General features: G+C 42.3%; 3 protein-coding genes across 4 annotated transcripts; 2 read left to right on the top strand and 1 right to left on the bottom strand.

The window, feature by feature from the left end:
- The first annotated feature begins 1,746 nt into the window (after positions 1-1,746).
- Positions 1,747-13,656, top strand: LOC108060527 (protein phosphatase 1 regulatory subunit 14B). The gene is made up of 4 exons (XM_044393522.2): positions 1,747-2,138; positions 12,691-12,987; positions 13,059-13,133; positions 13,199-13,656. Exons 2-4 carry the CDS (start codon positions 12,772-12,774, stop codon positions 13,280-13,282), a joined length of 375 nt encoding a protein of 124 aa, XP_044249457.1. The 5' UTR covers positions 1,747-2,138; positions 12,691-12,771; the 3' UTR covers positions 13,283-13,656.
- A 1,583-nt stretch (positions 13,657-15,239) lies between these two features.
- Positions 15,240-18,996, top strand: LOC108060528 (nonsense-mediated mRNA decay factor SMG8). The gene is made up of 4 exons (XM_017146245.3): positions 15,240-15,449; positions 15,500-16,580; positions 16,634-16,680; positions 17,230-18,996. Exons 1-4 carry the CDS (start codon positions 15,325-15,327, stop codon positions 18,896-18,898), a joined length of 2,922 nt encoding a protein of 973 aa, XP_017001734.2. The 5' UTR covers positions 15,240-15,324; the 3' UTR covers positions 18,899-18,996.
- A 935-nt stretch (positions 18,997-19,931) lies between these two features.
- On the bottom strand, positions 19,932-23,272 carry LOC108060496 (zinc finger protein 358). 2 transcript variants are annotated; one of them, XM_017146204.3, is made up of 2 exons: positions 22,752-23,272; positions 19,932-22,682 (listed from the first exon to the last, which is right to left on the bottom strand). In XM_017146204.3, the coding sequence occupies exon 2, from the start codon at positions 22,676-22,678 to the stop codon at positions 20,591-20,593; it is 2,088 nt and encodes a 695-aa protein (XP_017001693.2). In that variant the 5' UTR covers positions 22,679-22,682; positions 22,752-23,272; the 3' UTR covers positions 19,932-20,590. The 2 variants fall into 2 exon arrangements, with proteins under 2 accessions (XP_017001693.2, XP_017001692.2); XM_017146203.3 differs by having other exon boundaries at positions 19,932-22,685; positions 22,752-23,269.
- Between the last annotated feature and the right edge of the window lie 1,585 nt (positions 23,273-24,857).

The raw sequence follows: 24,857 nt of genomic DNA, 5'->3' as shown, positions 1-24,857 counted from the left end.
AGTTAGTGAAAGAATGAATGAATGAATGCCGAGGGTCAAAAGACGCTTCTGCCAATTGAATATTTAAGGGCTTGCAAATTAAGTATACGCAGTGTTGGCCAGCAGCCATCTAAAGCATGTATCTTATGCAACCCAACTGGTGGTTAACTTTAATATTTAAAGTGTACGGGAAATGGGGGAAAGAGGCCATAAATATCTTATTACTTTCGTGGCCAAGGAGCTGATGTGTTGTCAAAAAGTCAAAAGAAAGGTAATTAAGGCTTGAGACATCTTGGCTTAACATCCGCTCTGCTCTTCAAATATTTATTTATTGATTTTCTTAAACGCTTTGTGCTCGCTTTTTCGCTCGCTTCTTGGCCATTTGAGTGACGTCTGTCACATTGTGTTAAGTCCCATTCTCCATTCTCCATCGCCGAGCATAATTGGCAGCCGAAAGTGGCTAACATTCTGCCGGCGCTCTCTCTCTCGGCCACTGTTAACTGTGGGCTGTTATCTGTTAGCTTCTGTTCTGTTTTCAAGTTTATGGTCAATGGCTGTGCATCCGCTCTCTTGCCGCTTGTTCCGCTCCAACTGTAAATTTTGACCAGTTTGGCCTGCTGCAGCTTTCTCCCCTTCCTTTTCCACTCTCTCCCGCCCCCACAGAGTTGCAGCTGGTGCGGTTAGCGGCTCTTTTGTTTCAGCCATTCTAAGCTCAGTGCTCAGCAGCGTGAAATTTTCACAGTCGGAGGACATACGAAATAACCTTTTCAACGGTTTCAAATCATATTTTAAAATAACAATATATTATTATTATTTTTTTTTAAACATATCTATGTATGTGTAGGTTAAGATTTTTTATTTTCATTCGTAAAAGTATAAAATAAGCGTTGTTTTCAATATTAATTAAATAGTGTTAGATATTCGCATTATTGAATTATTATACATCTCCATTAAAATTATAAATTCACAAAGACAAAGACAAAGACAGCTAAAAAAATTGTTATACGAGGTTGCTAGCCTGGATTATCAGCAGTGGTATCGCTGACTTATCTATTGAATTTATATTCAAAATATACAAACGTTATATACCGCTTGAAGAACCAGCTACTGTTCTAATTTGTATCGCTAGTGTTGTCAAATAAAAATAGATAAAAATAATCAAAATTAAAACCAGGCATTACAATATTACGGTAAATGAGGGAAAGGGGAAATTCCTTCACTTCCAATTACATATTAAATGAAGTTGCTGTTGAAGGTTTACTTAAAATCCGTTCCTCTCTGTGATATAATACAGCTTATACTACTTTCACACTCCCACTGTAGTGACGTTATGGTCACAAGATAGTTTTGTTAGATAAATTCAATTTAGAAATAGCCTAAAACTAATTTTTATTGAGGTGTGACTTCACGAGCACTGGGCGGAATATTACGCATCCAATAAAAGGTACCCCTGCTACCTATAAATAGAATTTAACGATAGCCAAAGTCGATTGGCAAGACAGTATAAATCCACAGATCGCAGTTTGGGCCTTATCTCGCTCGATGAAGAGTGAGTACGGCTACCTGGAATCGAATCAACGGAGCTCGAAATGCTGGGTGCTGAGCCGGTGGTCATTAATCGCACCATATCGCCATAGTCCGCAGCTCCACCAATCCACAAATCAACAGTCACAGCCCCCGGGAACTAACAGCGAAAGAGAGGGCTCTGTTAAGTGCAACATTGGTGTGTATCCGCCAGATACTTTTCCGTTTGCCGATTCAGTATTCAGTCTTTCATTGGTGCTCACCGGCTGCGCGTGCTAAGCTCCGAATAGGTCCAGAACTCTATCGCTCAGATATTCAGTATTCAAACTCCGGGCAATCCGCTGCCGCTTTATAAACAAACAGTTAAACAAACCGCTCGAACGTCGCCGTGTGTGTGTGTTTTTCGCCCTCATTGTGCTCTCGTGCAAATGAAAATTTCATTGAGCAGAAAGTCGCCGAGGCAGCAGCAGCGGTAGAAAAGTGGAAAATCCTAAAGCGGCACTAGCCACAGCAAAAAAGAAAATAAATTAAAAATCTCAATCTCGGCAAGTGAAATTTGAGTCGAGAACTAGACGCAGCAATTAAGCCAAATACAGACGAGGCAAGACGAATCCATCGCTGGAAAATAGCCAAAAGTAAATTTTAAATCAATATTTATAAAATATTTTTTATTATGAAATGGGCCATAAATTGGGAACAGTGTGGAATTATTTTTATAATGACTCAATTGAAATGTGAATTCTTTACAGGACGTGTAGACTGACACGATTCAAGTAAACATTATATAATTGTCTTCAATATTTTGTGTAGTATACAAATTATTTAATGATTTAACCTAGCGTAAAGTTATAGAATCTGAACCAGTTTTAAGGAAAGGTTATAAGGTTCTGTTATAAGAACCTTGCCCTCATTTATGTTAAAAGTTCCAAAAGAGCACCGATATTTCAATGCATTTTTTTAATCAAAAATGAAAATGCTTTTCTACACCCAAGAACTTTCATCGCAGTAAAGAACCGGAAAATGGCGTTGGACTTGGCTTGTTTTTGGTGTGTTTCCTACGAGCGTAGACCAGTCGATCGGTCGATTTGTTTCAGCTGGCCAGTGTCTAGTGTCCAGAAGAAGCGTGCCCGTCACAGCCACCTGTCCAGTCCCACTCCCAGTTTCGGGTTCCAGATCTGGTCCCATCCCCATTTCCATTTCCAGTACCATTACCACCGAGACCCGCAGACATTGCGGCACAGAAGCCGACTTTGCCAGCAGAAAAACCTGCAGCCAAAGCAGCCAGTGTGCGTGTTGAGCCTCGGAATTTTATGCAGTGGCGGCTGCCGCCTCGTTTACGTTTTTATTTTTATCTGCGCGAGTATTTCTCCTATTTTACAACTTCATATACGAAACTCTTTATTGGCAGCGAAGAGTGGCCGGTGGTCGTTGGACGCTTTTGGCCACGCATCCAGCGGAACGTAACGAAAACGCAACTGCGCTTCACGCTTCCAATTCCCAAGTGGCAGGGGCTTTTACAGGGGTGGTTGGGGGGTTTTGGGAGGTAGAACACAGCCAGACCAGCGAGATGCGCTTGAATTCCGATTAGCACTCGGATTCGGATCGGCCAGACGGAGATCTCGTGCTGTCCCGCAAATCAAACACAGAAGTTGGCACTCTGAACTGCCAAATTAGCTGGCAAATATTTGTCTTAACAATGGCTTGTTAGACAGAAAAATGTTGATTTTATCTCCGTAAAACGGAATTTTTTAAAGTCATTGGATCTGTAAATTAAATGGAATCTTAATTTTTAGCAGATTAGGGTTCTAAAAAAAGGTAACTGATTTTTTTTAATTTTCTAAAAATAGTGGATCTTGCTTTCTGTTTTTAATGAATGTTTAATACAAGGTTATCATTATAAATAAAAAAAAATGATATACGAGTAAATGCGAAATACACATTTTTAATGTCTTTTTAGAACATTTCTTCTTTTGCAATCTACTAAAGATGCATATTAATTAAATATATATTGGATCTGTAAATTACATGGAATCTTAAAAATTTTTATTTACATTTACACCTAATAATAGTTGATCTTGCTTTCTAATTTTAATGAATATTTAGGAATACATTTTAATTTTATAAATTGATAAAACACGTTGTAGAATTTCTTTTTAAGCATTCCTGTTTATTACATTCTATTAAAGATACATATTTACCCATTTAGATTTATTTTGTGCAATTTTTTGTGTGTATTTTCCCATATTTTTCTGAATGAGCAATCCTCATTGAGCATCCTTTGTTCGATGGTGGGGAAAAGTTTCTTGCCCAGCCCAGCTCTACTCCAATGTGCAAGAATGCAATTCAGTTTAATTGACTTTTTATCAATCGCAGACTCGCTTTTCCTCAGCCCACAGAAGTTTTATTATTGGATGCTGGTGCTACAAACTCAGTGTATCGCAGCATGATGTGTGCCGACAGCCGTAATTTCTTTTATGTTGTGTCTGCTGCGTTTTGTAACCTGGTTTTATTCGCAGTCATAACATTTTGCGGCCGCCTGTGTCTAATCACTGTGCAGTGTGCAGTAAAAACGACACGCCACAAGATACAGATACAAGATACATTGAGTATTGGACACACGACGCTTGCTTCTGACATGCTTACATATTTTGCTTTATTTCTATTTTTTCGCTTTTTCCGGCTCAATCGATATGTTTACAGGGTGCTCGCAAGCGTGTCAAAGCTGCAGCCGAACGGTCGAAGATACAGATAGAGATACAGTTAGCGATACCGATGGATAAATGTATCTTTAACTCATTACGCACGTTTCTGCGGGTGCATCTTTAGCAGTGGGTTCCATTGTCTGGCCTGACTTGGGACACAATGCCCTTCTCTGCAGAGGGCACAAAATCAATTCTGAGATACATGCCCAGACTGTTTGTTTGTTTACCGACGAGCTCAGCTGGCAGATTGGCGATTAGCGCTTTGTCTTGCACTCAAGGTCTCCTCAAGAAGTTTCCACATCGCGGCCATAGATCAACCAGATGAACTTGAACCCGGCAAATGCTGTGTTTAATGCCAAACGACCATAAATTATAGACGAATTTAAACATCAAACCACAGAACATTTGCGAGCATCCTGGGACGGCGTTTAAAAATAACCGAAAGAATAACAAACGACGCTTCTATGTGGCAAAGTCAAATTCAACGGAAAAAGATACCTCAAAGAGCAAACGTAACGTCTCAAATGTTTCTTTCTCGCGATTTCGTCAAAAGATTAATAAGCAATTTTTAGTCGTGTTCCCTTTGGTTTTGTCTTTCTATTCGGAGGCAGACATCTACGTGTTTGGCATAATGTTATCTGCAGATACACCGAATTATATCTAGCAACGGAAATGTATTAAAAGCTCGTTTGAAAATTAAACGTAACGAAAGGCCCGTATGTGTAGCATGCCAAGAAAATAGTGATATACCACCGATAGATCAATTTTGGCACAGCCTTTTGAATGCCAATCATGTTCTGGGAGTGTTCAATTGAATGAACTGCATCTCGAACCATTTAAATGATTTATGGCTAATGCAGAAATAATGATAAATGATTGTGGGCTTTTGAATGGGCTTATAAACGTAACCATTTCATTCAACCATTTAAATCGCAGCCCAAGGCGGAAATATAAATAAATATTAGTATGTTCACTTTATATTAATAATGCTCTTAATTAGAAGTTATTGTTCTGGATCGCAGGAGCACATAAAATAAACGAATTGAATACATTAGAATTCATAAATAACTTACAACATGGTTTCCAATTAAAGCAAGTTAGACTCCAGTCTCCCGTCTTTCAAACTACTGAAACTAAAGCAGAATTACTCGAGTGCCCACAGACATTGGAGATGGAGATGATGATATACGTGGAGGAATAGTGGAATCATTGAACTCTAACCCACTGCGGACAGCTGACAATCGAAGGGGCCGACATGGCGTATGTGTAATGTGATTGTAGCTATAAAACTGCACTTGTAGACACAACTATATGGTTATATATACATGTGCGTTGTGTATTGATAGAGGGAGTCCATTGTGCCAGTGCTCGCTGCTTGATGCAACTTTATATATACACTGTATCTGCTGTCTCGAAAGAAAATTCTAAATATGAAAGCAATGAATAACAAACAATTTAATCTCAGTTTAGGCAAATTATACGATGACTAATAAAAGAATTGCAAAAAAGAATCAAAAAATATATTTTTTAAAAGTATTGAAAAAAAATGTTTTTTTTTTAAACTTCTTTATTTATTTAAACTAAACAGTAAATGAAGTGGTTTCTTAGCATTTTTGAAACCTGCTTGTACTGTATTTTACTTTTTATTACTTCATTTTTGTTTGGTATTTTGTACCATAACTAAAGTAGTTTTGAGTTGACCAGATGAAATCCCATTTTTCACAGTGCCGCTGACTAATGCTATGTGAACTCATTTGCTTGACGATTTTATGACTTTGGCAGTGCCCGAGAACTTCGGGCATACCATTCGTGGATCCATTATACCACTGTTACATTTATAACGCGAGGGCAATCATAAACATAAATGTACAATGAACCTGACTGGCAGTTGGGGTGGAGGAGAAGGTGGGTGCGTGCATTTGCGTGTGTTTTCCGTGATTTTCACCCCTACCCCTCTGCCCCCAGCCCCACCTCCTCCCTCGATTTCTACTGCTCGGTTTATCACTTATTCGCCTTTGTTATTTATAGACATTTCTGTATTGACAAGCAGTCACACGTAAATGTGCTAGTGCACATATTTGTTGATTGCTCTTTCGGCTCCGCTTTCAGTGCACATCCCCTGAAAAACCACCTATCCAACCACCTCATCTACACATTTTGTGACTTTGAAATGCGTGCGGTGTGCTCACATTATCGATTTCCTCGATTTCTGGCTGGTATGCGATAACCGAACTGGAGTTCCCTCTGTAGGGAGCTTGAACATGGGCGTGGGCAGAAGGGGGTTCCTTTTCTTGAAAACAGCCCCTTTGAAAGCGCAGCTATGAAGTAAACATTCGCGTGATTACCCAATAAACATCAACAGGAAATAGAGAGATAGCAATGGGTTTTCCAAGAACTAATCTAAACTTTTGTCTGGATAACGGATGCGTTTTCGTGGGTTCTTAGTACTAAGAAGCAATTAATGAATGATTTACTTTTCTGGACCGCTTCTGTTCATTATAATTTAGTACCTTAATTATTGCAGCCTTAGTCATTTCTTAAATAGGGGAATTACTAAATTATTCTGCTCTAGGCAAAAGTATACAATGAGTGTTGTTCTATAAATATTATAATTTTGGGGACTATGAAAAGAAGCGGTGCTAAATATTTTTCGCCTTGCAGCATCTCTATTAGAGATCCCAAATATTTCCACAATATTTATTTTTGGTCTCCTTTTGCGAAATGTCGGTCAATCCGTTGGACCCAATGAGAAATGACATCTATTTATAAATGGCAGAACTTTTATTCCACTTGCGACCATCACTCACCGAGATTTCTCACACCTAGCCGAACATTTTCTCAGAGTCCGTGACGCAATTTCGCTGTGAGCCAAGAACGACAAAAACATTGCGTAAACAATAAATTAGCCAGCAAATACGATGCTTGGAAAAACAGTTTAGCCCATTGTACTTTATTTGATTTTTTCCGCCTCGAAAACCATGTCAAGTGGACCGCCCAGTGGAGTTTAGTTTACCCGGGCTTAGAATACTGAGAACTCGCCGCCGAAGTGCGCAAACATTTGCCAAAGGTAATTTATGCAGGAAAACTTTTTGCCTTACCCGGCCAAATAATGCTGTGTATCATTTTTCCATGACAACTCGCTTTTGGCAACTGCCCAGTAAGCAGTCCGAATATGAGATGGCCAATGACCATCTCCTGGCCCCAGTCGCCCTCCTTGGGGGTCAACAACCCTAGACGTTTGGCTACTTGGCCACTGCCTACCTAATGACCACTCGACTACTGCCCAACTGCTCGCGGATATCGTAGGTGTTTTCACTTGTAATTATTTACTCATAAGGTTGCCACTCACAGCTATTTTTTCGTCATTTTTCGCTTTGTCCGGCCTGTAACCTCGTTTCGATTTGTCTGAAAAGGGGCTGACCAAAATGAATAAACAATAAGCCAAATTAACTTTTCAATATTACAAAAAAAAAGAAACAAGAAATCTTTCTGTTTACCTTCTCCCAAAAATGAGTCACCACCTCATACCTCTCGAACCAAAGATTGCTCAATCTGAGAACCGCTCAACTTGCCCAGACTTTTTGCGACTCAACAATTTCTGTATCTGCCTTCAATTTAACTGTGGAAACTTTTCAACTTTTTTATAAATAAACTGTTGTTTGAGCAATGGATTTCAAGGGATTTCGAGACTGAAAAGTTGGAATTTCACTTTATTAAGTTAGGAATCACGTAATTAAGCAGGTCAACATTTAGTATTATTTATTTCAAGCTGCCGCAACATGATTCCTTCTATTTCAACCAATTTATTCTAATTATTTTTGATGCTCTACCTGAATGTATCAAAGAAATGCTGTTGATTAATTTGTATTTTAGTTAATTTCTTGGCTTTTGTGTGCAAAGCTGGCGCTTGACTTTTAGATTTGCCTAACAATATATTCTTGACAAATTAACGAGCGATCGGTGTCGGTAAAACGCCGTGGAATTCTGAAAAGATAGACGTGTGTCCAAAGGGGAGGGAACCCATCAATCAGAAGCTAGGTGCGAGTTTGTCAAAAAAACCAGAAAGTAAATATATTAATTAGATGGTCTGTTCGACTTAAATGTACAAATGGCGTGAATCATCGGCAGCTGCGGGTTATCAAGATTGTTTATGCAATGCCTCCGATTATTTAAATGAGGCAGCAATTCATATAATAATTTATTGTAGACGCATACCATGTTTTTGTCTGGCTGATAAGCCCACCATTGTATAACGTGATTAATAAACAGTATACTTACAATGTAAATTAATAGCGGCACACAAAATCTGATAGCAGGAACTGAAACCTCTTGATATCAATGAATTTTAGGCCTAAGTCTACTTCTTTTCAAAGATTTCAAAACTGGTTATAAGTTGTTTCTGGGTCCCAATTTTCTCAATTCTTCTTTGGACTTTTTCTGGGGATTTCACGGCCCGCGAATCATAAAGCATTTGCATAAACAAACGCTGCCCCTTTGTGCGCTTTATTTTGTAGGCTTTTTAGCATAAAAGCGTCACATTTCACTTTTCCCCCTGTGCATGTGAAAATTTGGGCTTGAATGACTTTTCAGAAACGTTCAAAACTCGATCTCATGGATCCCAAAGTTTCTTCCAATATAGGTTAATGCCATGCTTAGTCTGGGTTCGAGGTGATGAACTTGATATTTCGGTTTCGGTCTCCCTTATCATATTTGTTCTCTCTTTTCTACGAATGCAAATTATTTTTGGACCAAAAAGAAATCGAAATCATTAGCCCAGATTTAGAATATCTCGATATCTGCACGTAATGCTCATAAAACTCTGCAATGTGAAATAAATATTATATTATACCTGGGCCAGAACGTATTCACACATTTGGCAACCGTTCAAAAGACCATTTTATTTTTTAGAGCACTTTTAAGTGCTAGGCAAAGTGTTTTATAGAGCGGCAGCCATATAAGTGGATATGAACACAACATAAATGTATAATTAATCTATAATTACCTTGAAATTAACATGAACTTTCTGCAGTCAGCATTTGGCGCCTGTCCAAAAACGATTTTTCCCAAATTGGGCACCCAAATCGACAGACTGTTTAAATGTTTCTGAGGCAATTGCGACACATTCAATTTGCATTTATCCATAAATGCTCTGTGGAACAACCAAGGGGACGGGCGGATATTTAAAATTCGATTTGGATGTGGAGCTGCTGAAGGTGAACAAATTGGGGCTTTGTTTTGCTCTGGTTCTGACTCCGACTTTGATTTTTTTTTTTTCGTTTTATGGCTCATCAAATTTACGTTTATTAATTGAACTTTTGTTACGCAAAATTTGATTAGCCGGCTCTAATGGCAAAATCAATTTCGTTTTTTTGTTGTCTCCACTTTGAGTTCAACGAATGAATTTTGGCTGACGAAGGGAAGGGATACGAATCGTGATTTGCTGATGGAATATGACTGCAGGACTCACAAAATGTCCTCGACTCTAGAGATTGCTGAAATATTTATCGTTGACATTTCAGTTCTGTGGCAAGAGAGGAGGTGCAAGCAAAATGTCAATTTACATTTTTAATTCGAATGTGGCTGGTGATTGAAGAGAGCTTTCTACCCATATCGAACTCATTGGAAATGCATGAAACTATTCCGAAAATTGCAATCGCATGCAGGCATTCATCTAATGGTTCTTTCTGACCAGGCGCACTAATTTTCTTTTCGAAGCCAAAGGTAAAAATGAATTAAGTTGAACTGCTGGCCTGCAATTTTGATACCACATGTTATATGAATTTTACACTGGAGAAAAAATACAGAGCTTACATTTGCTTCATTGCTTTGTTAATATTAAAATTTAAATTAATTTTATGGCATCCTACAATATTTTATTTTACTAATTTAACTTATTTCTACAATCTAATTCAGATGTAAAAAATATTAGCAGTCCGTACGGTTAAAGAAAAATCCTAATGTATTATGTTTTCTTTCTGCGCACCGATTCCGGAAGTTTCTGCAACACTGCTCTGCAGGGGCGTGGGCAGGGGTGCTTGATACAATTTTATTCGCAGTTACCACCGACTTTGTTGCCGCTGCAGGGCCAGCTGTTGCTGTTGCACATGCAACATGTTGCATGTTGTTGCCGCATTGCCGTAGGCATTTCAACATAATATTTATGCAAAGTTTCAACGTTAGATGTGGCAAGCCATAATAATAAAGGTATAATTTGCCTTTGGCTTCCAAGCGCCCCCTTTGCAACTTCATCGCCCTTCGTAATCTTCGGTCAAATAGTTTCTGCTCTCGTTTCTGTACGTTGTCTTTGGGAAAATCTGAGGAAATTCCTTAGATAAGTTTCTTGGTATGCAACATAATTTATGAGATCCCACAATTACCGTTGACTCAGCAAAACAATTACACAGGCAAGCGTTGAGAAATGTTTTCAAATTGTTTATGTGTCTCGTTTTAATTAACTCTGAACTTAGATAATGTAAACAAAATGTAAGAAAAGTAAAATTCAAATTATTTGTCTTTTTCAGGCTGATATACATAAGTAACACTTTTTAAGTTTAAGAAATCTTATTACATTTTTGCCGAATTTCGAAACCTTAAGATATTCTCTGATGTCTTATGGATGAAAAACTTTTTTACTTTACTAGTAGCGGTTAAAGCACAAAAAGACTGTTCAAAATAAAAGATCGCGGTTATTCTCAGAGGGTATTCTGAGATTCTAAGATGGTAATTTCATTCTCTGCTTCACACGTTTTTCTTCGGCCGAGAGTCTTTCCAAATGAAATCATGTCGCCAGCCCATCAGCAAGCCCGTAGGAGTGTTCCCTCAAACTCCAGTTGTAGGCCAAACGGATCCACACAATTAACTTCGTTTAGGGTAATTTCCGGGCCAGAGCCCTATGAAATAGAACTCCACGCCCCGGAGGGCAGAGATCTTGTTACAAACCCCAACAAATCTCCGGATTTCGCTTCTTTCGCTCCCCGAGAAAGCAGAAAGCTCGTGACAAGTTAAACGTCGGTTTCATAATTGCTCATAGCTCTTGAGTAAATCTGGTATCGGATTTCGCACGGGCTGGAAAATTCAGTTGTGTGAAAAAAGCGGGGTCGGGCATTGTTTATGTATTTTTAGCGGCGAATGCGGAAAACTCTTTGTATATGTAATGCAGTTGTTGCTGCTCCGTTTGCCACATGGCCCCCGATTTTGAAATACTTTACAAAAAACAGAAAAGGAAAAGCAACGAAAACTATTTCAGTACTCGACTGTGAGTATTTGCAATTCAATTTCGTTTTAGTGCAGGCCCAAAGAACGAGAGTGAATCAAGTTTGTTTACCGTTTTTTGGGGGGAAATTGGAAATTTCAAGGTTCGGATTTCGCCGTTTGCACAGCCAAATGTTTTTCGGGGATGGTTTGTGTTACTGGATCAAGGATACAAAGGTGCGTTGCTGCTGGTGGGGTGGACAGGTGTTAACGGCCTTTTCGCGGTGCCAGGCACGACGGCCCCTGTTGCCATTGACACTCGGGTGGGAGTTAGCCGCCCATGTTTATCCCCCTTCGATTTGGGGAAAATGCCAAAAAATGTCACTTGGATTCAATTCGTTTGTGAAGAATATGAAAAGTCAATATTGGTCGTTCAATATGTCATAAGAAATGTCAATTTGGTATACCAAAGTAAATGAGCCGCTTAAATTGAGTTCAAGCAAGAGCGTCTATTACTACCAAATAAATGGATTTGAAGAGTGTTTTTCTTTCAGAGATATAGAGATTCAAAATTGTGTACAAATGTATATCTTATTTATTACACAAAGGGTGGTACAGATGCAAAACTTAAATATTTCAAATCTTAGGCCTTCCTTTATGAAAACTCTTAAACTTCTAGTACTTAAAAAACTGATTATATTTCGCTTACTTTTAATTACATTTGCTCTGCCCTTTGAATGATATCAAAAACCAAAGTTTGACCTTTGCTGTGGTTTCAGTTACTCTTGTGCCCACATATCTAGACCTCTGTCAAATCAGATTTCCAGCCACTGGTTGGGCCAAAGTGAAATGTCAGAAATCAGAGTCATACGTTACACATTAATTTAATTATATATACACACACTATATATGGGGAGGCGCAGATAGGACAAAACCGAGTGACACGTGAGCAATTATTCCTGTTCGGTGTTTGGCTTGCATGTCGTCGTGATTTTTTTGAACATAGAAAAAGTCCACTAACGAATAAATGGGTAGATAATGGAATGTATGATTCAGAGCCCAGGGTCTGCAGGGCAGAGAAGTTGGGTGAGTCACGGATGAAGTTGGGCAGATCGAAATGCCTTCGGGCCCAATAAAAACGGGTCTTGAAGCTGGGCTTTCGCGGCCCCAAGAGAAATGGGCGTGACGCACTTTTGAAAAGCTCAGAGAGCCCAGTTACATCCGATTCATTTTTATTTAATTACACAGCCACTTGAGTCTTACATATATGTCCAACTGTTTTCCTCAATTGCAGCCACCACGCCGATTAATTAGAGGCGTTGCGCAAATTAAAGTTCAATCAACGAAGCTCGTACCGCTGAATCGATCGCCGAAGATGCAGTGCGGCCTGGAGCAGATGAACGACTGTGAGCGGTCGCCGAACCGGACGAACCTCCGGGTCAACTTCAACGAGAAGGGGTCGGAGGTCAAGGAGCGCCGGGAGAAGTTCCTGACGGCCAAGTACGGGTCACACCAGATGAGCCTCATCCGCAAGCGACTGGCCGTCGAGATGTGGCTGTACGATGAGCTCCAGAAGCTCTTCGATCCACCAGTAAGATTTAGAATATTATTTACGATTAGATATCTCCAGATTTGAGTATTAAAAACTAATCTTTCCAACAGAACGAGGCCATCGATGTGGACATCGACGAGATCCTAGATATGGACACAGATGACATCAGGAGATCTCATCTTATAGTGAGTACCATAATTTCCCCACTAGTATTCCGTCATCAAAACTAAATTGTATACCTCTTTTACAGAGATTACTGTCAGTCTGCAAACGCCCGCAATCAGACATATCGAAGTTCATCGGCGATCTGTTGGATCGTGCAAAAACCCTGTAAATCGCCAGCCCCTCATTCGAGAAATCATCCAGCAGACCTACACATATAATATGCAGATAAACAATAAATACCTAGATCATTAAGTTTAGCTCGGAACACAAAGAACAAAGAATTCAGTTTGCAAGTCTTTAACTCTTTCAATTCGAAAACTGTGTTGACTTTTTCCCTGTACTTTAGTTGTTAGCTTGTATCTTTGCGCTGAATAATTTGAAGTTTAACCTAATTTAAGCCACCCTTGAAAATGATTAAAATGATGAAGATCATTAGCCCTAAGCTTATGGTGTAATGCCGCGAAAACAAAATACTTCATCAATTTTGTGATGATATTTTTTAAATAAAACACAAACACGATATGGCCGAAAACCAAAAGCAAATGTCTGGCTGCATTTGAATTGAAGACCATCGCAATGGAAAACCCTGTGTAGTTAAAGAAATATGACTAGATGCAATCCTGAGGGGCATGTAGCTCCTTATTGACACTCCGGTTGTTTTGCAAAATTGTTTATTTGCATGTGTGTGCTTCATTTAACCACCTACCAATATATACCCCTGAATATCATGAATAATTAAAGAAAATTTTGTAAGTAAAGTGTGCGATCACCAAGTCAAAGATGAAAGCTCAGGTTCACTGCCAAAACGTGGAGGAAGAAGATCTTGTATGCGCAGTTAGCAAGTACAAACGGAAATGGAAAACATAGCACAGTAAAGCCTGGCAAAACGGAATTTTAACCACACATCCAAAACTTTGTTCTCTGGGAGTGACTGAAAAAGGGGAATCCGAGAGTTCCATTTGCAGCGTTTTCAAGAGAATAATATCACATCCTATAAATGGTACTGCATTTTAGAAAGCCAAGACTACACACAATATAGTTGTAAATAAAATGTTAACGAACATTCTCCAGCTCGATACCTAACAATTTGTAAATACCCTCGGAAAAGCAACAACACTTCTTCACTCCACGAAATCTACACCTCTTTGTAGTAGTATCTAAACATTTTCTAGCAATTGAAACATAACGTAAAAGTATTTTAAATGTGCTCAATATAGGCGGAGACGAGAGATACGCGATTAAGATTCAGTTCTAGCACACTTAGACGCTCAGAATATGCCCCTACTTCTCTCTATCAGATCTAAAAAGTATTAGTAACTTCTCAAAACAAAATGCTATTTGCATACTAGTAACAACCAATTATTCATCGCATTATTCCATTGCTACATTAAAAGAACGCATAACACGATTATTTAAGCGAGTTTAGCATTAAAGCCTTTATACTTAATCATGCACATAATTCTCATTTAAAAATAAGTGAAAAAGCACACACAGAGCACACGCTAAAAGGTGCGGAGAGCTGTAATGAAAGCTAATAGAAAATATTTATAAAACGCAAATGAAAAGTTTACAATAAAAATTTAATTGCTTTAGACAACATATTTTGGCGTCTTATTGAATCTTCTTTAAAAATACTTAAACATTTTGACTTTTTTGTTCATTTAGTTTTCTTGTATACCCTTGCAGAGGTTATTATGATTTCAGTCAGAAGTTTGACTATTATAGCTATTATAGGTCCCAAGGGAAGGATCGAAAAAAATGATAGCTTCGGTGTTTTTTGACATATTTCTTTATACTCTTGAGAATATTAACTTTTAAATACTTCTGAATTTCGATAAGAATTTTATTAAAATCGGGCAAGTATAGCATACTGCCATAGGAAAAATCGCCAAAATAATGGAAAATTCATAAAAAAAAAGAATTATAGCCCCGTTGGTTTTAATTTTATTCCCTTCTACTCTGGAATATGACTCAATTTTAATAATTCAGAATTTCCAATTAGCCGCCATAGGAGAAATAGAAGTATTAACGTCAAAATAATAAGTAATTCAATATTTTGTAATTTAGTAGGAATGATCTGCAAGATAATATAAGCTTCGGCTGGAAATTCTTCTTGAAGGAAATTAAAAATGCGCGGCTTCTAACGAAAAGCTATCGATACCTTCAGAACCGACTGCAATCGAAACACTTTCGAACAGAGCTGCCAGACAAATGAACCATTACCAGGGTGGCAGCGCTGGAACAGCTGGTCCAGAAAATTGTAAACAATTTCCAGCGAAAATGGAAACGCAGGACTATTACACCTGGACTTACCCAGATATACCGGAAAATGTGGCGTAAGACTAACAGAATCTGCAGTGAGCATCTCATCCACGACTTCCTTTAGCCAGGAGCTGCGGCAGCTGAAGTGCTCGCTGGTGGTGGTCGGAATCGTCGGCCGGTCGAAATGCGACCAGGCCAACAAGATGCAGGCCTTTGGCATGGAGCCTCCGCTGGAGCACAGGGCCAGGGACGGCCAGGTGCAGTGCTACTACAAGCCGGGCTCCAACAGCCTGCTGCTCCACTTCGAGACCACCTACGACGAGGCGATCCTGGGCCAGATGATAGACGCCTGCATGGAGGACGTGGACAATCCCTTTGACTTCGACAGCTTCTACGAGCGGATGCGCTGCCGCTTTGTGCGCATGGTGCTGCTGGCCCTGCACGTCTGCCACATTGTGGTCTACGTGGAGACTGGACAGACCTTTGATCCGACCCTGGTCACCGTCTTCCAGTTGCTCAAGTTCGCCCGGGAGCAGCATGTGATGCAGTTCCTGCCGCAACTGCTCAGGGAGTCCCCGGCCGCCAGGATGGGCGAAAAGGCGCGGCTGTGTGCCCCCCGGATTCTGTTCCTGTTCGAGAACTTCCCGCGGGACGAGCCAAAGACCCGGGAGTGCGTCTCTGCCTACGAGTTCCAGACGGAGGACTGCATCTACGAGCTGCTGCGCCACCACAACATCGTGACCAACAGCAGCAGCAGCTCCCTGGTGGCGCTGCCCAACAACAAGCAGTTCGTGTTCTTCAACGCCCACGAAGAGCTGCATCCGGACAAGTTGCTCAAAGCCATCGAGTGCCTCAACCTGGCCATGTACAAGCCGGATGCCAAGGAGGAGGAGGAGGACCTGGAGATCCTTGAGCTGGCTCCCTTCGAGGGTTTTGTCAAGCCCTACGGCGCCCCGCTCGACGAGAAGGAGCTGGAGAGGCGGCAGTACAAGAAGGACCACACGGCGTGGCACTTTCTGCAGCGACACGTCCAGGACGCCCTGTCAGGCTGCTTCGACGAGGGCTCCTTCAAGCAGCTCCCCCACTACTCGGGGCAGTTCCACCTGCTTAACATCCAGGAGTGGCACGATTGCATGGCCACACTGCACAAGTTGCTGGTGGAGAACGCCAGGGATCCGAATCTAGAGACCAACAACGAGGAATATGTGGGTAGAGTGATTTGTTGGTCATACAAATGTAACTGGATTTCTTATTTCAGAAACTCTTTCTGCAGAGCTTTGACGAGAGTTTGAACTATGAAAAAAAGTGAGTTGATAACTACTATATTTATCAGGGACCGTAACAACTATGAGTTTTATGGAAAAAACTAACAAATAATCTTTATCTGAGATTTTTATGCCAAAAGGGCCAGGGCCAGTTTTGGAAGCTTATCTACTGGATGCAACAAATTTTTAGCAGATTGCACCATTAAATCCAACACTTTTCTTATGATCTTTAAAAATGGTATGCGAATAATGAAGCGATTGAAGTTACAGTAGCTGTTAAATGAGTACACATAGGCACGGCCATCATACTCTGAAGAATTCGCGGTTTTTTATTTAATTTCATTAAACGCCATAAGTGATGCTTTTATACGAGTACAATTGAAAAAGTCATCATCGGTTTTTAATTTTGTTAAGCATGAGCCTCTAACAAATTTGATTCACCAGAACAGCCGTCATCTTATCATAAAAATCCTGAAATAAAAGTTTATTTAATTTTTAGAATATAGCACATATATGTGGCTCAATTTCGTAGTGATTTTTTTTTTCAATAACGATTATTTTCGGTCCCTGATATTTATTCTTCTTGCAGGTTTTGGGCTCACTTGTGCGAACTGGGCCTCAAGAAGGGCATATCCGCTTATAAGAACGCTGCTCCCGCGAATTATGGCAGCTCCACACACAGACAGCTGCTGGCCGAGGCCACCGTTGCCTTCGAGGAGGAGGGTCGCGGTCCGCAGGCAAAGGCGGCTCTGGCCAAGTTGGCAGCCGTGTGCCAGAAGCACTGGCAGGACGGGCGGCAGCACTGCGAGCAGCTCAGCCTGCGCTCCCACCCCTGCACCCTGCCCAAAAACGCGCCGCACGAGAAGCACAGCAGCGGGGTCATCCACATATCCAGCTGCAACTGCGGCCGCACACAGGGCCGCCGGGAGGATCCGTTCAGCCTGCGACAGGCGAACTACGAGTACTACGAGCACATGGCCCAAATGTGCAACCTGTGCGTCAAGGTCAAGCAGTACCAGTTCCCGGTTTTCGAGCCCTCCGTTAGCGATTACCGGGCGGCGGCCTTCGAGGCAGCCTTTCCCCTCCTGCACGCGGGCAAAGGTGGTCCGCCGCAGGACGAGGACGGCGGCGAGGACCTCGAGGAGGAGGAGGAGGGTCAGGAGGCGGAACAGCAGCCGGCGGAGGAGCAGGGCAAGGATTCCGCCAGCAACGGCTGTTCCCAGCCGCTTTCGCCCACCTTTGGCTCCGATTTGAACATGTCCATAGCCGGATTTGGAGCCTCGCTGAACGAATCGCAGGCCAGCTCCGAGCAGCTGACGAATTCCGAGCAGAACTCGACGACCAGCGGAACTTCCAGCGCCGACACGGAAAACGAACTGGTGGTGGAGCTGCAGGAACCGGCCAAGAAGGAGAAAGACGCCGATGCCTACTCCACCTCCACAACGGAGTACTTGCCGGGTCTGGTGCACACGGTCAGCGACTTTGGCCTGCTGCCGCTCTTCCCCAGCTGGTCGCTGGCCTGTGTGGGCCCCAGCTCCATCTACAGCCACAACACCGGCCTGCAGGAGCACTTCCAGAGCGGCTTCCTGTCCGGCGCCAACTTCCTGCTGCCCTGGGACGTCCAGCTGCGCTTGGTGCACGCCCCCAAGCAGCAGCAACACCAGCAGCAGCACCACCAGCAGCAGCATCCTGGCAAGAAGCAGCAGCGCTGGAAGAAGCAGGGCGACCGGCTGTCGCTCAAGATCTTCGTGGGCATGGAGTACGAGTGCTCGCGGGGCCACCGGTTCATGATGTGCGCCCCGGACCGAGTGCTGCGCGGAGGGGCGGACATCGAGCGGGACACCTGCAGCAAGGTGGTGCACAACAACATGCCCCTCTACTATCCCTGTCCCTGCCGCTCCCAGACAAACTACCTGGCGCAGCTAATGCGCATCCATGTGGTGACGCCCAAGGCTCCGGTCAACATAATCGTGGATCCCAAGGTGTGCGTGGACAAGGGCAAGTACACCTTCACCCTGGGCAGCATAATCCCACCACGGCTGTCCCAGAGCGCCTACTGGATCGTCCGTCTGCCCTACGTCTACCAGGGCGACGACGTGTTGATCGCTCCGCCGGACAAGCTGGAACCGGATGATCCCCTGGCCGGCGGTTACCTGCTGCCCGGAATGTTTGGCGTGGCCGAGACGGATCCCACGATGGATCTGAATGAACCTGGACGAATGGGAGCGTCCGCAGCGGGAAATTTCACTAGAATCTAGAAGCTTACGTTAGATCAAATCTACGCAAATAAAAAGATAGAACTGTTTAACTTAACATTACATTTTGTAATTGGGAATCCCATTGTATGCCATGAAATTTCTGATTTGTTAAATTCAATTATTTGTGAAATGAATTGAATGTTTTTCTAGTTCATTTCGAATTGAATGAATGAATAAATAATTTTTATGAATTTTTTTAATTTGCCAGATTTTTTTTTTGTGATTTCTTTTAAGAACAAAAAGTGGAAAATTTTTAACAAATGAATGTTAAATGCTTAGAAAATAAAATTCTTGCAGATTTAATCGCAAAATTATGGCCCTTTTATTCTTCAAAAGAAATTGTCGTTTTTCGGAATTTATGCCATTCATTCATTAAATTCTATTAAACTCAAAATTCAAATTCATTCAATTATATTAGACTCAAAATTCTAATTAATTTATTCATATAAAACAAAAAATTCAAAATAATTTATGCAGGGCTCTAATTGGGATTTCTTAATATTTTTTTTACTTTAATATTCGCTTAAACCAGGGTTCGGAAAATAAGACACTCTGTAAAAAACTTGAGTAATTAACATGTTAAATGACAAAGTGTTGGGTTAAAAAGCACAGGTTATTTGTGTTATTTCATGACGTGTTATTTACACGACGTGTTATTTACACGACGTGTTATTTACACAACGTGTTTTTTACACAACGTGTTTTTAACACAATGAGTTTTTGACATTAACACGTCAAAAATATATGTTGAACTGAAAAATTCACGATTTTCTGTAGTTGAAAAAATTCATATACGCTTTAAAACGGTTAAAAATAACAATTGAGATATCCGGGTCCAATATTGATCCTTCATTTTCCCTTCGATTCGTTAATGTCCATAAAATGTAATTTTCATTTGTGTAAAAATGACGTCGTGTTAATAACAGATTGTGTAAAAAAACACAAGTGAGCTGATGGTTTAAATTCGCAGGCAGTGAAGTTCCGAGTAAAAAGAGAACAACCTTCAACCCTTGCCATCCAGAAAAAGTCTTGATTTTTAAATGTAACGATTAATGTAATCTCTTCAGGCGATTTTGGGAAATACGCGACGTGGAATAATTGGAATCAATTATATGATTCCAAAAGGGGTAAGGGAAAATCCTTTGGGATGTAAAATGAGCAGCATAAAGTAGGGCTTAATACTAACAAAATGTAATATCTTTAGAAGATAATGTGCAAATACAATACGTCTCTTTTTTCAGTAATCCTTAGTCGTGTGGGTTTCTTGTGTGATATGAGAGCCAAAACTGGAATTTTGATCGAGTTGTACTAGGAATGATGCCAAAATCTCTTTAGATAATATGATTAGGTGGTTCCATTGTAGATGTACAGTTTTTAGGTAAAATATTTCTTTGTGAAAACTATTGCTATATAGTTAAACATAACATAAAGAAGCTTAATTGTGACATTCAAATCCATTAAGATTTTGTTGGAACATTCTCGATTATCTTTTTCTAGTCTTCGTAAAGGGAACCCCACGACTTCTTCGCTTATCAAAATTGAATGGGTATACAAAAAAATAGTAAGTCTGGACAAACTAAAAGTTCTTTAAAGAACTTGGGTGCAGTGACCCAAAACTACTTGATAACTGCGGTGCCTTGCAAAGTAAATAAGCTTCCATAAACTATGGCCAATCAACCTTATTACTTAAATCTACATGAGCGCATCGGTATAGACCTCCTCCTCGTTGACGGCAAAGTCGCCGAACACCTCCTCCTGGCAGCCGACATCCATGTCGGCAAAGTCGTCGTAGTACATGTCGGAGTCCAGCAGGATCTGCTCCTCCTGCAGACCGAGCATGGGATAGCCCTGACCGATGAGGGCTTCCTCTGGAGTCTCCTCCTCTGGCGTGTCTCCTCGCTCGTCCTCCTCCTCCTCCTCCTCGTCGGGAGGTTCCTCCGCTTCATCGGGTTCCTCCTCCTCCTCGCCGGTGGAATCCATGGCTGGCAACTTGGGCTGAGGAGGGAGCGGCATTTGCTGCTGCTGCTGGTTCATCTGCTGCAGGACGGACTGGACCCGCTGCATGTAGGCCTGCTGCTCCTCCAGCGAGCATTTGCCCTCTGGCGTGTTCATCGCCGACTGCTTCATCGTGTCCAGGAGCGCGGCATGCTTGCTGGTCACATGACTCGCCAGCGCCGTGGCGTCCGCGTGCAGGGATCCGCAGACTATGCAGACCAGCGTCTCGTGCGGCTGCTTGGCGACCAGCAGGCCGGGAGATCCAGCAGCAGCAGCGGCGGCCACCTGGTGCGCCTGGATGTGCTTGTTGAGGTACGCCTGCTGGCTGTAGGACTTGCCGCAGATGGGGCACGGAAAGGGCTTCTCGCCGGCGTGGATCTTCATGTGGACACTCAGGCTGGAGGCCTGCGTGAAGCACTTGTCGCACAGCTTGCACTGGAAGGGCTTCTCGCCGGTGTGGATGCGCATGTGGATGTTGAGGCTGCCCGACTGCGTGAAGGAGCGGTCGCAGAGGGAGCAGGTGAAGGGCTTCTCGCCCATGTGGTTCTTCATGTGCTGCACCAGCTGCGAGCTGGCGCGGAAGGCCTCGCGGCAGATGGCGCACTGGTAGACCAGCTCCTGGGTGTGCATACGCATGTGCTCGTCCAGCAGCGCCTCCGCCTTGAACTCGCGCTCGCACTCGGGGCACACGAACGCCTCCGCGGGCGCCGCATGCGCCTTCTGGTGCAGCAGCAGCGACGAGTAGTTGATGAAGCCCTTGTCGCACTCCAGGCACTGGTGCGGCTTGCGCACCGAGTGCGAGCGCAGGTGCACCATCAGGCTGCTCGACTGCGTGAAGGCCTTCGGGCAGAGCTCGCACTTGTACGGCTTCTCGCCGCTGTGGATCCGGATGTGCGTGTTCAGGCTGCCGATGTGCGTGAAGGTCTTCTGGCAGATGGAGCACTGGAACGGCTTGTTGGTGATGTGCGAGCGCACGTGCTTGGACAGGTCGCCGGCGTTGGGGAAGCTGGCCTCGCAGTGGGTGCACTGGAAGCACTTCTGGGTGCTGGAACCCAAGGCGGGATCCACCGCCGGGGCACTGAAGTTGCTGCGCCTGCCCCGCCGCCGCTTGATGGGCGCCGCGTCCAGGGAGAATCCCAGCAGCGGAGTGGCCACAGGAGGGGCCAAGCTCTGCGCGAGGCTCACGGCCGGCGGCTGCAGCATGAAGATCGAGGTCGACTCCCGCGGATCCGCCACCTGCAGCTGGAACTCGTTGTATCCCGGCCCGGCCACTAAACCGCGCATGGGCTGCAAGGATTCCTGGCTCTGCTGGGTGTTCGAGTTGCTGGACGTCGGCACCGAGCTGCTAGACGAACTGCTGTTGCTGGAACTCGAAGTAGAGCTGCTGTCGTCGTCATCGTCGTCGTCCGAAGAGGAGGAGCTGTCGGATCCAGAGGAATCACTGCCCTCCGAGGAGTCGCTGCCATCCTCCGCCAGCTGGCACACGGGCTCAAAGATCCAGCTGTAGTCCTCGGCCTCCTCGCCCGGACCCTCCTGCTCCTGCTGCTCGCTGGGATGCTCGTTCGGGTGCAGCGTGTTCATGTGCTGGTAGAGGGCCAGCGGATGGACGAAGAACGCGGCGCAGCACATGCAGTGAAAGGTGAGATCCGGTGGCTGCGGCTGGGGGGGATTGGGATTCGGTAGCTGCTGCTGCTGCTGCTGCTGCAGGATGTGGGATGTGGGATGCAGGATCGGCGTGATCGTCAGGGGCAGGTGGTGGTAGCTCTGCTCCAGCTGCACGGCCATCTTGCTGCTAAAAACGGGCAAGGAGTGCTTAAAGATTTTCTCTACAACAGGAAGCGAAAAATCAATGCCGTACCTGCGGGTGAGATTGGATGCAAAGTGGGCTATTCTGGGGCTAATAACGGTTGCGTAGATTACTATTATATCACTGGTGTGTTGCTCAGGTTCCGTGCTTTTGTGTTTCTCTCAGGGCTCTCGGATTTTCTCCACTCCGTTCCATTTTATGCGCGTCCAAACAAAAAGTTGTACTTGCTTCCTGTCTTTTATGTTTTGCTTCTATTTTGAATTCAGCAGCTCAGTTTCGCTGGTCGGCGGGTGGAATCCCCGTTTTCTGGCCGATTAGAAGGACTGCCAGGAGCTGCGCGTCAGGCGAAAGCAGCGCATCGCCAAATCGCAGTTTGCAAAATCGCAATTACAAGCGTCCTCCGAATGGTTACAACAAATAAAAGAAAAATGTTTTATGTTGGGCGGTCTGCGCACGATCAGGCAACAGCATATCGTCATTCGCAAGCGTCGTGCATGTCGCCTGCATGACGGAAAAGACCGCGCTTACTCAATTCAAATTAGAAAAAATCCATCTTGTTTAACTTGATGAAAATCAGCGTAAGTTTGGAACAAATAACCTCATTTACTGTGTTGCTGTGTGTAATTATTCCAGTAAATTCCAGTAAGAACTTTTAATTTTAATAAGTATGGAACAGATTTGGAATATTATACCCAATAGGTTTTCAATATCATAGGACTTTTTTATTTTTAGATCACAATTTTAAGAAAAAAAGTATACTTGGTATAAGTTAAGAAAATATTTTTTATTGTTAATATTTAACTTATAACCTTTTGTTAAATTGAGTCCCTTAATTTCAAAACTATATTTTAAATTATTACAAATATTACGATCTTTAAGTAAATGATATCAAACAAAAACCACCGCACCTTCAACATACAAAAAATCTGATGTCATATTTTGTGACGAAAAATAATTTTACAATCGAAAATATAAAAACCAGGGACCGTAAATAATGATTATTGATATATTTTTTGAACCAAAAAATCAGGCACTTAGGAACGACATACGCAAAAAAGGAAAACACCATAGTGATCCTCTTTGCTTAATGATGATTTTTATTTTTGGGATATTCCTCAAAAATAATGATTATTTAAAATAAAAAATAATCATTATTTCTGATCGAATTTATTTATTTCGCTCAGAAATAAAACTCACTTGGACGCCACGGTTTTTCTGTGCCGATTTTCGGCGTTTTTTGCATAGTTTTTTGCAGACGTACCCCCTCTGACAAAAAAAAATTGAACTTGGCTTCTGCATCCCGTTAAATGGTATTATTCTTATAGTCAGTAAAGGAGATACTTCTAGCCTTTGTTTATGTTTATGTATTTAAACATGGATTGCAGTCGAAATGCACTTTTCTTTCTCTCTCACACTACAATAACTAATTAACCAATGAAGGCTGCCAGCTCGACAAAACATACTGTTATTATAATTAACAAAGTGCCACCGCTTTTTTAAATCTCTAGAATCTAAAGAAGCATTGTCCCTTATTCTTAAGAACAGCTTATCCTCTTCTTCAGAATTCGCGACTTTTGCAGAACTAATTTAAATATCAAACCATGTATAGAAAAGGGTTTTAGGTAAGTAGAAATTGGTTAACAAAGTCTGAAGTATTAGTTGTTCTTAAGAATTCGCGGTTCTTCAAAAATCGATTTCAGATACAGTTTTATTCAGAAATAAAGTAATCAGCACAACTTTCCACCCAAGAAAGACAAAATTGGTTATTGATTTTAAAACAATTATGTCGTGTTATTTTATTTTAAATAGTATTATTATTTAAATATTTTAGTTAATTTTTATTTAATTTGACAAAAAGAAGCATGGCCAAGGACGAGCTTGTTAGGTTGCACCTATTGTCCGTCAACATCATTTTCATTGCTGAAAACGCTCTCTCAACACTAACTAGCGTTGCAGGTACAGAGTGTACGACTGTGGCCAGTTGATATAGAATTGGGTAGCGCAGCTTATTTTCTTCCCAAAACTTCATGATGTCTGTATCCAGGTTTATAGGTTTGTACTACTTTTGTACTACTTCATTTTGATTAAATTCCTCTTCTTCTCCAGAGGCGGCTTCGATTCCGTTTAGGAACTCATCTAAGAGCAGGGAAGAGCTAG

Source organism: Drosophila takahashii, chromosome 2L (genome assembly GCF_030179915.1).
Source record: "Drosophila takahashii strain IR98-3 E-12201 chromosome 2L, DtakHiC1v2, whole genome shotgun sequence".
In the NCBI taxonomy this organism is placed as follows: Eukaryota; Metazoa; Arthropoda; class Insecta; order Diptera; family Drosophilidae; genus Drosophila; species Drosophila takahashii.
Note: the sequence above shows the minus strand (reverse complement) of the source record. Positions and strands in the feature narration are given on the sequence as shown.

What these genes read in the sequence shown, in the direction of transcription:
- LOC108060527 (XM_044393522.2), top strand. Translation starts at nt 12,772, where the DNA reads ATGCAGTGCGGCCTGGAGCAGATGAACGACTGTGAGCGGTCGCCGAAC. An exon ending in AGAAGCTCTTCGATCCACCA is followed by an intron (nt 12,988 to 13,058) that starts GTAAGATTTAGA and finishes TCTTTCCAACAG; the next exon opens with AACGAGGCCATCGATGTGGA. An exon ending in TCAGGAGATCTCATCTTATA is followed by an intron (nt 13,134 to 13,198) that starts GTGAGTACCATA and finishes CCTCTTTTACAG; the next exon opens with AGATTACTGTCAGTCTGCAA.
- LOC108060528 (XM_017146245.3), top strand. Translation starts at nt 15,325, where the DNA reads ATGAACCATTACCAGGGTGGCAGCGCTGGAACAGCTGGTCCAGAAAAT. An exon ending in GATATACCGGAAAATGTGGC is followed by an intron (nt 15,450 to 15,499) that starts GTAAGACTAACA and finishes GACTTCCTTTAG; the next exon opens with CCAGGAGCTGCGGCAGCTGA. An exon ending in AGACCAACAACGAGGAATAT is followed by an intron (nt 16,581 to 16,633) that starts GTGGGTAGAGTG and finishes TTCTTATTTCAG; the next exon opens with AAACTCTTTCTGCAGAGCTT.
- LOC108060496 (XM_017146204.3), bottom strand. Translation starts at nt 22,678, where the DNA reads ATGGCCGTGCAGCTGGAGCAGAGCTACCACCACCTGCCCCTGACGATC.